At 39.9% G+C, this 15,157-nt stretch overlaps 1 protein-coding gene across 1 annotated transcript in view; it reads right to left on the minus strand.

Annotated features, from left to right (window-relative positions):
* Nucleotides 1-10,150, minus strand: part of LOC131468963 (dipeptidyl aminopeptidase-like protein 6) — a 90,518-nt gene extending 80,368 nt beyond the window's left edge. The window contains exons 1-3 of the mRNA XM_058643718.1: nt 9,889-10,150; nt 7,782-7,964; nt 7,462-7,540 (exon numbers count right to left, since the gene is read on the minus strand). Of these exons, the coding sequence (XP_058499701.1) occupies nt 7,462-7,518 (57 nt within the window). The 5' untranslated portion in view covers nt 7,519-7,540; nt 7,782-7,964; nt 9,889-10,150. The remainder of the gene's footprint in view (nt 1-7,461; nt 7,541-7,781; nt 7,965-9,888) is intronic.
* Nucleotides 10,151-15,157: the final 5,007 nt, after the last annotated feature.

A 15,157-nucleotide genomic window follows, 5' to 3' on the forward strand; every position in this document is an offset into this window, starting at 1 on the left:
AAACCTTACAGCTCTGGAGGCTGAGATTTAATTTAACATTCATGAAAAAAAAAAAAAAAAAGTGCACTATTTCAATTTGACCTTGGCAATTATTCATGGGGAAATAAATTAAAATGAAGTTGAGATGCCCACACTCTTATTTCATGGACCATGGCATGTTTTATACCCTGTGGTAGGAACTGATTTGAAGTTTCACAGAGCTTCATAAATACTTACATTTAAAGTCGGATGAATTTCTTTTCAACCATGACTCATGGACCCATTTAAAGTGAGAGTTCCCCCCCCCCCTGCGGCTGCAGCAGTTTATCACCAGCGGCTTCCAGGCTTCGGTGCATATTTTACATGTTTGATTTGCAACAAACACTCAGTGACAGCAACAGTTGATGAAAAGCCACAAATGTGGGCACACAACACAAGAACAAAAAAAGAAGGAACAACTGCAAGTTTCTTTTTTTTTGCAGTCCAACATTTAAAGGCGACATAGAATGCTTGTATCACACATATATGTTAGTTATGGAGGTCTACTTACATATATTAACTTGTTTTCATGATTAAAAACCTCCTAATCGCTGCAAACGAGCCGATCAAAATATCTCCTCACTGACGCTCTCGTCAGCCGCGCTGTTTCAGACCAAACAGTTGCTGTGATTGGCCAGCCAACGAGAGCTTTCCTACTGTCCTGTGATTGGCCAGGTACCTGGAAGTGACGTAATAGATAGGTCAGCTCTCAGATACACAGCTCCCCCTCTGGCACGGTGGATGCTCTGCATCTCAGCAGCTACAACGAGACTAGTTCTTCTTCTTCTTCTGCGGTTGAATGTACGCAACCGGATGTGCCCGGACTAGTGCCCGCACCGGGAGGCGCTACGGTGGTGAGGATTTCTGATGACGACATCAAATTAAGGAAGTGTCGATCTGCTTCGCAGAGCCCAGTAAACAATACAACACTATTTTCTCAGCAGTGGCTGAACTGTTTGTTCTGAAACTTTAGGGTTTCATAAACGAGGTAATGACGCAGATACACACACAAACGCAGCGTTAATTGGAGCTTCCGGTCTATGTCACCTTTAAAGCTTAACTCTGAGACGAGGAGCAAGATGAACTCAAAGTTCATATTTGCATGTACACCACAGGAGATAAGGTTTCATCTGACAGAATAATCGCGCCAGTGCCTGTACCAGGGAATAATAAAGTCATTTGAGCCAATGCAAGACGTGCTGGTTGTCATTATGGCCACTGCTGTTAACAAGCTGATTTTGTGCCATGACAGTTCCCATGGGTCCGTTAAACAGGTCCCTGATTGGTCATCTTCCACATTCATTTATGTCACAATTACAGCCTTGACATATAAACTCCCATGATTATGGACACTGTGGTTCACAGTAAGTCACTTTAATTGCAATTAGTGTAAAAGGTCAGCGCTTATTGCTGCGGGGCAGGTGATGTGGACCTGTATCAATGGGACAGAAGATTAACAATGGGCTGTCTTTAATCGTCTTTACTTATTTACTTTTCTGTTCAGCTCATTTGCTAATTTCCTCCATTAGTCACCGGCCGCCTGCTGATTTGGCCGAACCTGAGCTGCCATTAAAGTATTTTAAGAGCCGATGTCAAAACACAACCTGTAATAAAGCCTATGATATAAAGATAAAGCAAGGACAAATTGAAGGAGACACTTCAGCTTATATGAGTCATTTAAGCATTTACAAGGTAAATGCCCATAAAGCACATATGGCTCTTGACACCGATAGAGAAAGCTGGATTTATTGCTCAATACTGGTGATAGCAATTGCATTAGCTTCAGTTTTGGTACGTCTAAGAGTGTGCGCCGTCTACTGGTGTCTCTATCTGCAGAATTAACTTGATCAATCATAAACTGATCAGCAAATAAAGCTCATAAATAAAAAGTTAACATGAACTGCAAGGAGCAAATCATCCATAGTAGTGCATTACTGCTGCAATGCTCCTCACACACACACACACACACACACACACACACACACACACACTGGGTTTGCCAATACACAAGGGTGACAACACGCTAATGCTACGTACCAAACCTGCAAACCGAGACCATGAACATTGTGCCTGGATGTGCTGCTCTGTATGCACAGACATTTATTACAACACCCCCTGCTGTGGAAAAAAAAAGTAAAATACACATAAACCTATAGTAATTAGTAATATCTGGCGAGTTGTCTGAAACTTTCAAATCAACGGGATGAGCCGATACAGTAGTCAGTATCAGCATTGGTCCGATACTGCTCAATATCACTGGATTGGGTATCGGACAGATAAAAATGTAAAAGACGATACAATCCGAAAATCTTCTATAATATCGCTCGCTTCACGATGCACGGACAGCACTTTAGCGGAGTCATGTTTTGGGCTGTTTGTTTGATTGTTAGTTAGTCGGAGAGCTATGTTTGAAATGACTCAGCACAAATGTGTTGGCTCCGTAGTTTAAAAGGTCCAAAATGACTGTAGTGGACACTCCATATGTATCATATGGAGTTTGTGATATCAGTATCGGACAAACAAAGTGGTATTGTGCCATCCCTGCTTACAACGTCCACTAAAATATAAGACAGCCAGTTCATTTCTGGCCAGTTGTCCATAAAAGGTAAACTTGGACTTGGTCAGGTAACTTCTAATATCGACCGAAAAACATTTACATTGTGTTTTGGTAGTTGTTTTCATAGTTAGCCCTATATTCGACATAAATGTCAGCATCATTAGTGATTAGCTGTGAGCACAGCTTCTGCTAAATTCTACAATACACTAAATACTCTTAACCACAGTGTACTGGCGTCGCTATCTGGTGAATTAACTTGATCAATCAATAAACTGATCTGATCTGAAGGACATACATTCCAAAAAGAAATAAAAGTCCACATGAACTGCAAGGAGACACAGACTGTAGAACATCTATGCAGACATGCAGGTGGGCTGACTCATTGAAAACCCAGAAGTGACCGTGCATATAGTCAATTACCAGGGGAGCAATGTTAGCATCAGACTTCCATCTTGTAGCTGCAGCAGAGCTTTTTTTTTTTTTTATGCGGACACATTGTTTACACCCATTCAGTTTTTATCTAAATTCATCGATTTATTTCCCGAGATGCCACTAAATCATTACGAAACTTGACCTCCAGCCAGATCACGCCACCTATCCCCCGGTGGCTCCAAGGTCTCAAGCACACTCCTCCCTGCATTTACGCCTCCCCCTGAATCCCACAGATGCACAATGCTGTATACTTTGTATGTCAGACCAGCTCCAGATATTGTCAGAATAGGAATGAGCGCCTGCACATCGGGCAGTGACGTGTTTTTATCAGCAAGATGCCACAGACAGACCTCGATCAGGTCATCTGTTACAGGTGACAGGTATACAGATGGACCCTGCCCCCCAGGGAGCAATGCAAGAGCGTGATTGGGTCCAGGATGAAGAGCTTTAGGTGCTCAACGGTGGCCAGGAGCTGCACAACCCTCTCCAGCTTTCATAAATGTGGTTCTCATCTACAACAAACCTTCCCTGGAGAGATAAACTGCAGCACAGCAGTTAGCGGTGACAAATGACTGCTGTTGAATGGTGTTGTCCCTGGCTGCTGGGCGTCCCTCGTTGTTTCTCTCTCTGAATTTCATTTCGGTAAACAATATACCATTGTCTGCCCCCAGCATTACCGCTCTCAGTATGGTCATTTGGTAAAATATAGCGATTGCAAAAAATGTGCGGCGAGTCCGCGTGTGCGTGTGCAGATCAGGAATATGAGAGTTGTTCTGTAACAGTTAATAGTGGCTGTGGGCAGCAATATAGGCATTTAAGCAGGGGATTCAACGTGTAATGGTTCAATGCAGACAAACAGAGAGCTCGCTAGATGAATACAGAATCATTTTGGAAGTCATTTGATCTGTACAAATTCCTGCAGCATACAAATCACTCTAGTCAATGTTTGCCTCTGCGATTCCAGACCAGGGAACCTTTACATTCCGCTCAAACTACCAGTCAATCTTTGTCACACACTTTCCAACAGCTCTGATAAAAGATTCACTCGAAAACAAATCAAACAGATTAAGGTTAACACACACACACACACACACACACACACACACACTTTTCACTTATCAGCAAACATGATCAAAACAAGTTCTTCAAACTGTGTTTTACCCGGTATGGCAATTTGAATGTTTCTGAAAGGAGTGACTTTATGTCAAGGTTGTGATTCACTCACAACATATACTGTGACATCATGTTCTTTAACATCAATATTACAAAGGTTAAATATACCATATACTATATAATGTCAATTTGACACACTTTACACACACAGCAATTATCATTAATCAACCGGTTTGATTTGATGCATGTTCTCCTGTTTCCCCCCACAGTAACAAAAACATGCCGAGAATGGGAATTGGACACTCTAAACTGACCATAGGTATGAGTGCAAGAGTGGATGGTTGTTTGTCTCTATGTGGTCCTGTGATGTCCCCCACTTTTTACCCTATGTCAGCTGGGATTGGCACCAGCGCTTCCCACAACCCTCATGTGGAGGATAAAGCAGTATATGAATGATTTCATTTTGAAACCTTTTCAATGTCATAATCTTTTTGCTCATATCCACTAGTCCTATGCCTGTGTATTTTACTAAAATTATAGGTACAGTACATTTGCACCATATTCTATATGCCACACCAAGGTTTTTTTTTTTTTTTTGTCACGACAGACAATAAAGCAAGACAATATGAAGCAAAGAGCATCATAAGCGTCTGACTGACTGCCTCTCAGTCGCTCAGTAAATGCAAATAATGGAATTCTAGACTCTGCAGGAAGGTAGTGGCCTCGAAAATGTTAGGCATCAGGCGGCAGCCGAGGCAGTCGGCAAAACAAATGAGACAAGAGACCGCAAAGGCATAATATAAAGTGTGTTTTCAACTTTGCGGCACAGAAATACAAATACGAATGAACGCCACTGATTTAATCAGGCTGAGCCCCAACAACTTTCTTCCTGATTTGAAATCATTTCAATAGTGACTCCAAATTGCACTTCAAATTCTGTGTGAAAATGGGGGATGTGGGACAGATACAGGATACAAGAATCTGCCAATACACAGATGTGACAGGCTAGTTTCCACGGGGGAGTTTTTTTTTTTTTTATTGTTTGGATTTGTGCATCCTTGTGGGAGATATTTCATTACATGAAAGCAGTCATGGACATCGTCTCCAGAGAGAGAATATATCAAAAACACTTTGGCACACTTTGGCACAGCAGCTTCCAAACTGACATCAAACACTGCAAAAAAAAAAAAAAAAAGCTTAAGGCAATGTCATCATAAACAACAGTGATCTATATGCCAGTGTGATGAAAGCACAATGATGATTTGCATGTAAAACACATCAGAGCACATTACAAGGTGCCATTCAATTATTATTATTATATCAAATGAAGCTTGTTTGTCCATTTTCACCAACAGCTACATGGTATTTTATCTTCTTTTTGAAGTAAATATTAACATTTTAACAATTACGACAACATGAAATAGCATTAAATGTGTCAAAAGACAAATGTGATACTCACTGTTGTGCAATAACTCAACCTACATACTCTACTTATCCAAAAAAGAAAAGGAAAAAGAAGGAAAACGGAATAGGGTGTTTGTTAGTTTAGATTCAAACTGTGCTCTCTCTCTCTCATTCTCAGGGCTGGACCATAACAACCCAAAATAAGTCATTTACGTGAAGATTTATCTGCATTTCCTCTGTCCTTACAGAAGAGCGGGCAGCTCATCCTCAACCTCGTTTTCAGACTTAATCATTTCTATGCAAATTGGCCGTGGATTACGACAGAGTTTAATAGGCTGTGCCTGCGAGTCCTTAAAGAGTCAAAATTTGGTCACAGAAACTTAACTTCATGAGTTCAGAATGAGGGATTTTGCAATCTCCAACCATACATTATATGGCATCGTCGGAAATGTCATATCCAGGAGAAGTGAAAGGCATAATTTAAATGAAACTGAGTGGAGTAAAGCCTAAAGCAATAAGAAACAAATCTGTGGAAACTCTTGACAAATTGGAAAATGCTTGGCAAGGAGTCCTGATCCGGAGTGTGTGACTTTGTGCCTCCAGCAGAGGGCAAACTCACTCCAGCGTCCAGCATCGATCTGGACACACAGGATGTTTGTCAGTCAGTCAAAGACAAGTCCAAATGTAATCTGTGGCACAGCAGCACTGAGGGAAACAGCCAACGATCGTAAGGTGTTAATGAAACTGTGTAGAAATGTGATTAAATGAATACTCCATTTGACTAAAGTGGATGTGGAACATGTGGGTAAAAGGCATCCGTCTAAAAGTTTGTAAAATATTATGTTTCCAAACACATAAACTCTGGTTGGCGTGTGCCACCTTTTTGGAAATATCTATAAAAAGATAAAGAGCCTCTGATGTGCAAACATTTTGGGGGATAACGTGCCCCTCAGAGAGGGAAATGGATTCAATTTAACACTGATCTTCAGATTAACTCGTGCAGAGAAAGTGATTCATGCCTTGATGTATTTTTGTCCCTTATTGAAACCACAATCAATACACACACACACACAGCCTCTCTGTGTAATACTGGATCTTTTGTGTTGAGTGTTGATCAGAAATAGCATTATGGGAACGATATTGCAGGGGGGGGTATTAGTGAGCACTGTGTTGTTGACGTGCAATGTTTTTGTTGTGAAAACGCCAAAAAAAATGGAGCAGTCAGGCAAAAACAAAGTAACACAATCTGTCAGACTGAGCAGAAAATGTTGACCAGGACACGAGTCAGGACAACCTTGTTAGTTTGGAGATGGAGGGCAGACACGCTGTTTACTGTACGTCTAGGAACTTTAAAAAACAACAATGTCAAATTGTGTGGTGGCAACAGGGCTTCGCTTATAAGTCAATAAACAAGTCTTCGAAAGCAATATAACCCATGTTAAACATACAGTGCATGCTAACTCACTGTGAGACAATTAAAGACACAATTAATATGCATATTTCAGCACAGATATTGTTGTGTTTGTGATGTTCTACTGATAAAGACGTTTGAATAATGAACTGATGTTTGCTCCTTGCTATAAGTGAAATAAACCATTCTTTAATTTATTGTGCAAATGATCAATATTAGCTGGTTTGACAGTCTTTCATTGTGGTGGTGTCATAGAGGACAAATTAAAAATAAATGAAAAACAAATGAAAGCAAGGATCCCTCACCAGGGGACACATGGTAAGTGTAATATGTGGTGAAATTGTTCAGCAACATCAACACAACGATAACTGTGACACGTAACTGTGATAGTTACTTGTAGCGCAGTGAGGCAAATCCACAGGAAAATGAATCGCCTCCTAACAGCTCTGGGTTATCTTCTTGATTTAAAGCCAAAGAAAACACAAAACACCGACTGAACCCGTATAAGATTAGGGTTTTTACCTACCTTCTCTCCTTTAACGGATCCGCGACGATAGTTTCCTGCACCTGCTGATGAGTTCATGGTCCCCAGTTGCAAAAATGGTCTGCAGTAGAAAAATATTCACCTGTCAACTGAGAGTCAACTTTGCTCACACACACACACACACAGACGCGCGCGCACACACGCACGCAGCCAATAACCACTTTCTTTCTTCTTCTTTTTAACCCTGTATCTTGAACAACGTTGAAAAGCCTTTTGTGACGACCGTCCCTCACTTAGAGCGCGCGCGGCTGGGCTGAGGTCCAGCTATTCCAGCTGTAGCAGCGACATTGAACGTGGCTCACCTGTAGTGGTGCTCTTTGAAAGTGTTGTCACATGGTAGATCATCAAGACGCTATAGGAGGCGAGTTCTCTCTGCAGAGACAGAGGCTGTATGTGTATGTGCGGGCTGTGCACGGAGTCTGCAGCAGCAGCAGCAGCAACAGCAGCAACAGTGAGGCAGGAATGAGCAGTTAACTCTGTGACAACTCAAGACAAAAAATAAATTAAATATTTAAACATAAATTTGGTTTATATCGTACGGGAGAGTATTGGGGCCACATGAAAGGAAAAAAATAAAATAGCATGAATTCTGACTTTAATCTCAGAATTTTAAATTTAATCTCAGAATTCATGCTGTTTACCTTTTTTCAATCTCAGAATTCTTTATTCAATCTCAGATTACGTTAATCTCAGAATTCATGCTGTTTTTTTTCAATCTCGGAATTCTGACTTTTGTCTCAGAATATTACTTTACTCTCAGAATTCTATTTTACTCTCAGAATTTTGACTTTACTCTCAGAATTCTGACTTTAATCTCAGAATTCATGCAGTTTAACTTTTTTGATCAATCTCAGAATTTTGACTTTTTTCTCAGAATTCTGACATTTGTCTCAGAATTCTGACTTTTGTCTCAGAATTCTACTTTACTCTCAGAATTCTGACTTTACTCTCAGAATTTTGACTTTACTCTCAGAATTCTGACTTTAATCTCAGAATTCATGCAGTTTAACTTTTTTCAATCTCAGAATTCTGACTTTAACCTCAGAATTATGAGGTCAAAATCATTATTCTGAAATTATGAGAGTTTAGGACCTGAAATATAAAATAAAAAAAATACAGAATCTATATGTAAATCATCCATATATGTTGCCATGGACTTACAAAAATGCCAAAAATAAAATTATTGAAAATAAAATATGAGAAACAAAATAATTTTGCATTGGTTTAAAATCATTGGATGACATTTTATGAAAGCAACGCAATTATTTCCTTTCAAATGGGAATTTATTGCTGGTTTCTGAATGAGAAGTGGGTGACAAACACACACCACATGGAGAGTATTACTGCCTACATGATGTACTATACGTCTACTGACTGGCGGATCCAATTTAAGACCCAGCTCCAGACCGTAATCCGTGGCATAATATTTCACTGCTTACTATGCATTATTTTCACCTATAGAAGAAGCTGCACAATTCACATGCACCCTGCTTGCTACTGTAACAATTGCTGCAAACAGACAAAAGGGAAGGACCAAAGAGTAGAGATCCAGGCAGAGATAATTCAGTTTTTAGTGATTTAATAAAAGAACAACGGACACGGCTTATATGGCACAAACAGCCAAAACACAGGTGGAGCACGTAGCGATCGAAAACCCAGAGAGAAGTGTCCAAACACGTGTGAGTAGACAATACACATGGAGCTCATTCAGATACACTCGTGGACAAACATGGTAAGTACTCTGGCAAGTAAAGAACATGCGAGTTCACAAGAGGAGCAGATCATGAAAACAGGGACACACAGAAATGATGACATATTAGCATCAACATAATCCATATTTTGTATTCCCACCCCCATTTCAGGGCATAAACTTGCACAGCAAGCCAGTGAACGGAGGCTTTCAGTGGTGGGTGGTGATCAAAAGTGAAAACATGTCACCGTCTATCCCCTCAGCAGTCAATATTTTTGCCACGAGCCTAATGAGGAGGGGAGATGCAAAAGAGTTCATTATAGAGAGTAAAGTGTGAATTTAGTGAAACCACAGGGAGCAAAGAGGTGGAGCACTGCAAATACTAATGATCTGGAGCTGGGGATTTGCCTCCAACTTAAGCTGGAGCTAATTAGAAGGAACAAAGAAGAGTTTTGTTCAAGCTACAGTGTGTAACTTCTGTTGTTATTATTCTGCCTCTGTTTGATCTTTGTGAACAGAAAAATTCTTCATCTAAAGTCCTTCATCTAAAACCAGGCTCTGTCAAGCAATACTATCAGACCTGTGTGTACACCAGCAGTGCAAGAAGCATTTATCCTGTTTAACATCCGGGGTTTTTGAGCCGTATAATTCACTTCTAAATTGATTTGTGTTGTCAGTCATGCTGCAAGATTTGTTTTTAAATCCCTTAATGGCCGTACCTCTCTGAGCTGCCACACCTTCACACTCGCTGTTCAGCTGCTCCTGACTTTGCCGAAAAGTAAACACAAGCTCAGATGAGACCGTACGGTCACTGTTGTGGCCCCTAAACAGTGGTAAGATCTGCCTGTGCACTGTCTGTTTTTACACCTCTTTTTAAAACTCATGTATTTTCATTGGCCTTTGACACCATTTTTGTTGACGTTGTTTCATTCTATTTTTTTGTTTTATTGAATTTTATTGTATGGCTGTTACTTTTATCTTTTCCTATATTTTAGTTGCTTTGTAGATGTATTTTATTGCCTCGTCTGAGCTTTAATGTCTTTTGTTTATTCTGTGTCTTTGATTTATTATTCTGTACAGCACTTTTGCCCGCTGTGTTTGTTTTAAAGTGCTTTACAAATAAAGTTGGATTGCATAGTCATCTCCCTTTATTAGCACGAGTTGCTGTTGCCTCCTTCTGTCTTGACGAAAAAGAAAAAGGATCCCTTGCGACTCAACATCTAAACACAGCTGTACTGAGAATGAACCCAGGGAGTCATGTGGAGCTGACGTTGTGAGAACTAATTTCACATGGTTTAAATGTAACATTTGAAAGTTACGCACTACGGTTTTAACACGAAAAAACATGATTGATATTTAGTTTAAGATAGTTGTATTAATCCAGCAGGGCTTAGTCCTGCTATTTTCTGCACAGTCATTGGATGCCAATTGCCAATTCCACAATAGTTCACTGCTGAGGTGCATGAGTGACTATAGTGAGTGGCCAGTAGAGATAAATACTGCTCTGTGGCGACGCAAAGAAGTGCAGAGAGGGAAAAAACCTGAACTGTAACTCTCAGCTTTCTTGTCCTTGTTATTTTTTGCCACATAGCACAAGTTTTGGACCATAAATGAATAAAGTCTAGTATACAATATCCAAAAACACATTCCCCAAATTGGTGTTGGTGTAATAGCAACAAGGGAACACACAAAAGGCTGCATGTTTTTGTCCACTTTAAGGCAGATTGTGTGATCTAGGTGGTCATAATATTAATGATTTTCTGCCCATGTGTCATTTGCAAATAATTGGGAAACAAATTTCATATTAAAATAATTCAAATGGTCCTTTTTTTTTCATAAAAAGGACCATAAAAAGCTCCATAAAAAACCCTGATGCTTGATGACATTAAAGTGCAATTCTGTGTATTCCAGAGGAAACAACATGATCATGCATGAGATAAATGTGTGTGAGGCACAGGGCTGACCAGCGTGGAGACATCCTCCATCACGAAACCATCATTTACAGATCACCATCACAGACAGCAGCCCGCCAGCTCTGTGGTGGCGTTAATGGAAGAATAGGCAGGGATTCTAAAAAACCACAGGAGGCCACTTACAGTTGTTACACTGTGGAGGAAATGTTCGAGTGGAGTGGTTTTAGGAAGACTGTGTAGGAACTGCGTTACACCCTCAACCCTGATAAATTGAAACCACGGCAGATGAAATGGAGTGGGGGAGATTGAATGAAGGAAATCTGCATAAGAAACAAACCTTATGGTGCGCCTCTCTGTATGTCATTCCCTGTATTTAAGAATTTTTGAAAACGGAAGACATTTACAAAAGTCCAGCACTGAAACCTGTGCTTTATTTGCTTGCTAAGTAGAGATGAAACAATTAATCAATTAATCAATTACCAAATGAATCGACAACTATTTTGGTAATCGATTAATGGATTTGAAGCTTTTTTCATGATTAAAACAAGATTTCCGATTGTTTTAACTTCTTAAATGTGTACTTTTTCTTCATTTCTTTGCTCTGGATTATAAAGAAATCATTAAAAGTTAATCATTTTGGTTTGTGGACAAAACAAGACATTTGAGAACATCATCATTTCCAGGTTTAACGAACACTGATCAACATTTTAAGGTTTTCTGATATTTTATGGACCAAATGATTAATCAAGGAAATAATCAACAGATAATCATTTATGAAAATAATCGTTTGTTGCAGCTCTATTTTAAAGCTTTATTATTTTTCTACTCCTGTTTGGTCTTGCTGCATTCATAATCTGAAAACATGGTCTGCAAGCAAAACTATCAGACCTGACTGAGGGAGTGCTTGCGAGTATACAGCAGCAGCACAGGGGTGAGTGGGGCTAAGAGGCATTTATACCATCAAACTGTAGGTATGACTGGGTTTTTTGAATTCACATCTGAAACTGAAACAAGCATGTCTCTGTAGTTTTGAGTCATGTTGCTTTTGCTTCCTTTTGTCTCAAAAAGAAAATAATCACTTCCATATGTGCAGCTTGGGAAAGTCACCACGTGACACGAGAGCCAAACGTCTAACGGGTCTGTGAGGACCAAATTGCAGTAATCCGGACCATCGGATAGTTTGAAAATGAGCCTTTAATGTCTTCTTCAATAGTCTTTTCAGCTAACAGGGAATAATAAATGCAGCTCAAAAACAGGCGTAAACCCTCTTGGGGCTGAGATATGTCCAACTTCTCATACAAGTCCAGCAAGTTGAGGAAATCAAGCAGTGTAGCAGCAGGATGCCACACCAGCAGGCAAACACCAGGAAGGGTTACGACAGAGATCGTGGAGAGTCTTGCATGAAGGATAAGAACAATCTGGCAGTGAGTGTGTGAACCAGAGAGGATTAAATAGTGGCTTGATTACTGATGAGGAGCACCTGAGTGCACAGGTGAACAGAGTTGGCTGATGAGGTGGGAGTGGCCTGCAGGGAGAGGGGAGGAGAGTCGAAATTTACTGGCAGCGCAGCAGAGGAATGGAAGTGACAAAATGTATACTAGACATCAAATCAAACCCTTCAAAAAAAAAAAAAAAAAGGCCAAAATGAGGGCAGAGCCATTAGAAGACTTCATTTATTATTGCTCTGCCTCCTCAGGTTCCTGTGCCATCATGTCATCTGAATGATAATCTGGACTGAATTTCGTCTCTTTCGCAAGAAACCCGCTGACTATTACAAAGTATCCGTGTTCCCAAGATCCTGTTATCAATAAGACATTTCCTGTCAGATGGTGTGTGTGAGAGCGCTGTGAATTCTTTGCCGCATCTTCTGATCTTGTTTCAGTCCCTGTGGTCTACAAGCCCTTTATTGTGACGAAGCTAAATATGGCTCATAGTACAACGGGATGTAGGTGACATGGTTTTATTCATTTATGTAGTTATTTATTTATTTATGTAATTTGATATTACACATTTTAAATGTGTTATTTACAAAGAATATTTGGGGATTTCTTTATTTGGTTGAATGAATGAATCATTTATGGTTCCCATAGTTTTATGGCTGGTAAGACAAGAAATCAAATGTCATAGTAAAGCATTTTTACTTTAAAATGGGTTCTATGGATTTGAAAATATACATATATATATATATAAATATGTATATATATATATATATATATACATATAATGTATATATGTTATTATTATTATTATTATTATTATTAGATATTTCCATGATCACCTGTGAATCAGTGATTGGCTTAAACCATACAAATATGTCTTAAATGAATGAAATACCCTGGCAAACAAAACATCCATATTTCTCCCAGTAGGTAGTAAGTCGACCACACAAGACGTGGGAGCAATATAATTCTGTTCTCAGCATCACTGATTTAATAGACCAGAGGGTCTCAGGAGTTGGAAGAATAAGATCTGGGGATTAACACTGAGAGCATGTGTGAAGCTGAGCTGGGTTGCAATAATGACCTGAACAACCAGGGGAAGCAACACAATCGGCATGGAAAAAAAAAACTCCCTCACCTAATGATGTGTGGGATGCCAAAGAGCTGAAGAGGCATCGCCCTCATATTAAGTCTTATGTCAGTCCAAGTCACATAACACTCTATACAGAGCGGATAACCCTTGCCTTTGATATTAATTTCCACACCTCCACATTGTCTGGAAAGTACTTAGTAATGCAGTTGCCTGCAGGAACATAATATAATGCTTCTACATCCATCTGACTGTAAGGAGCAATTTAGAAGGTGAGCCACTTTCCAAATGCCTGCTTTTAACAGAAGATCTGAACAACATCGCAGAAAAGAAATGTGCAAATCATTTTTCTTGAGAGGAGAGAGTGAGAGAGAGAGAGTAAGAGAGAGAGAGAGAGAGAGAGAGAGAGTCCAGTCTCTGTTCCAAGGCTGATGTTTCTGAAAATCAAGAAGTACTCTTTTAATCAAATATAATAATAATTATAATACATCAAACAATTGGAATTATTGATCACCACTCTCTAAACTCATGCCACATTTAAATGACTAATTATGAAGCAAAAACAGTCATTTTCAGAACTCACACACACACACACACACACACACACACACACACACTCCGCAATACAAAGACTTTAAGTCTGCATCAGCTTTCAGGGCCAAGGCTCAAACTTCCAACAGCTCTATCTCAGGTTGTGGTCAAGAAGGACAACATGTAGACTTCCTGTCGTATTGCCTTACAGCCATGTGGTTCCACACAGCTCCTATTTACCAATCCACTGACATCCACTCAGTAATTACAACTGACCCTATAAGACATTTATATGGAAATGATGTTTACAGACTCCATACAGGCTGTGCAGGAGCCTGTCCTCCAGGTATATTACATTTCTAGTGTGTAAGAAGGGTTTACTGGCAGAAATGTTATTTTTTACCCATACATTTGTTCGTATTAGTGTATAATCACCTTAAAATTAACATTGTCTACACGTTTGTAGCCATATAATTATGTGTATACCTTTAATATATATATAAGGTATACATGCCCTATATATATGTAGGGCAGCCCGTGGCCAAGTGGATAGGGAACTTGACTTGTCGCCAGTTCAAATCCCCACCCGGCCAAAAAGGGCTGGGGTACCCCTGAGCAAGGTACCCAACTCCCAATGCTGGCAGCCCTCTGCTCCTAATTCTAGGATGGGTCAAATGCAGAGGAATACTTTCCCTAAGGGAATTAATAAAACTTTAGGCAAGGGCCTAGCTTTACACAGGCTGCCATCTTGCAGTGGCACGTTTCTATAGCAGCTCAAAGACAGTCTGGGTTTTGAAGCAGGGGCTTTACATACACCGCAAACAAAAAAGGGCATCCTTTCTGGGAAGGTTGTCTGACACGCTTGGGAAAGGGAAACGTTTTCTGTTTGTTGCAATCTGTAGTCTCACCACTGGATGTCACTAATTCTTACACACTGGAACTTTGAATTAAAAAATGTCATATTTCTCTGGTGCCTTTGGCGGATAGTGGATAATCAGCTGTGGTGTTTGGCGTT

The sequence above is a fragment of the Solea solea genome, chromosome 1 (assembly GCF_958295425.1).
Source record: "Solea solea chromosome 1, fSolSol10.1, whole genome shotgun sequence".
Classification (NCBI taxonomy): Eukaryota; Metazoa; Chordata; class Actinopteri; order Pleuronectiformes; family Soleidae; genus Solea; species Solea solea.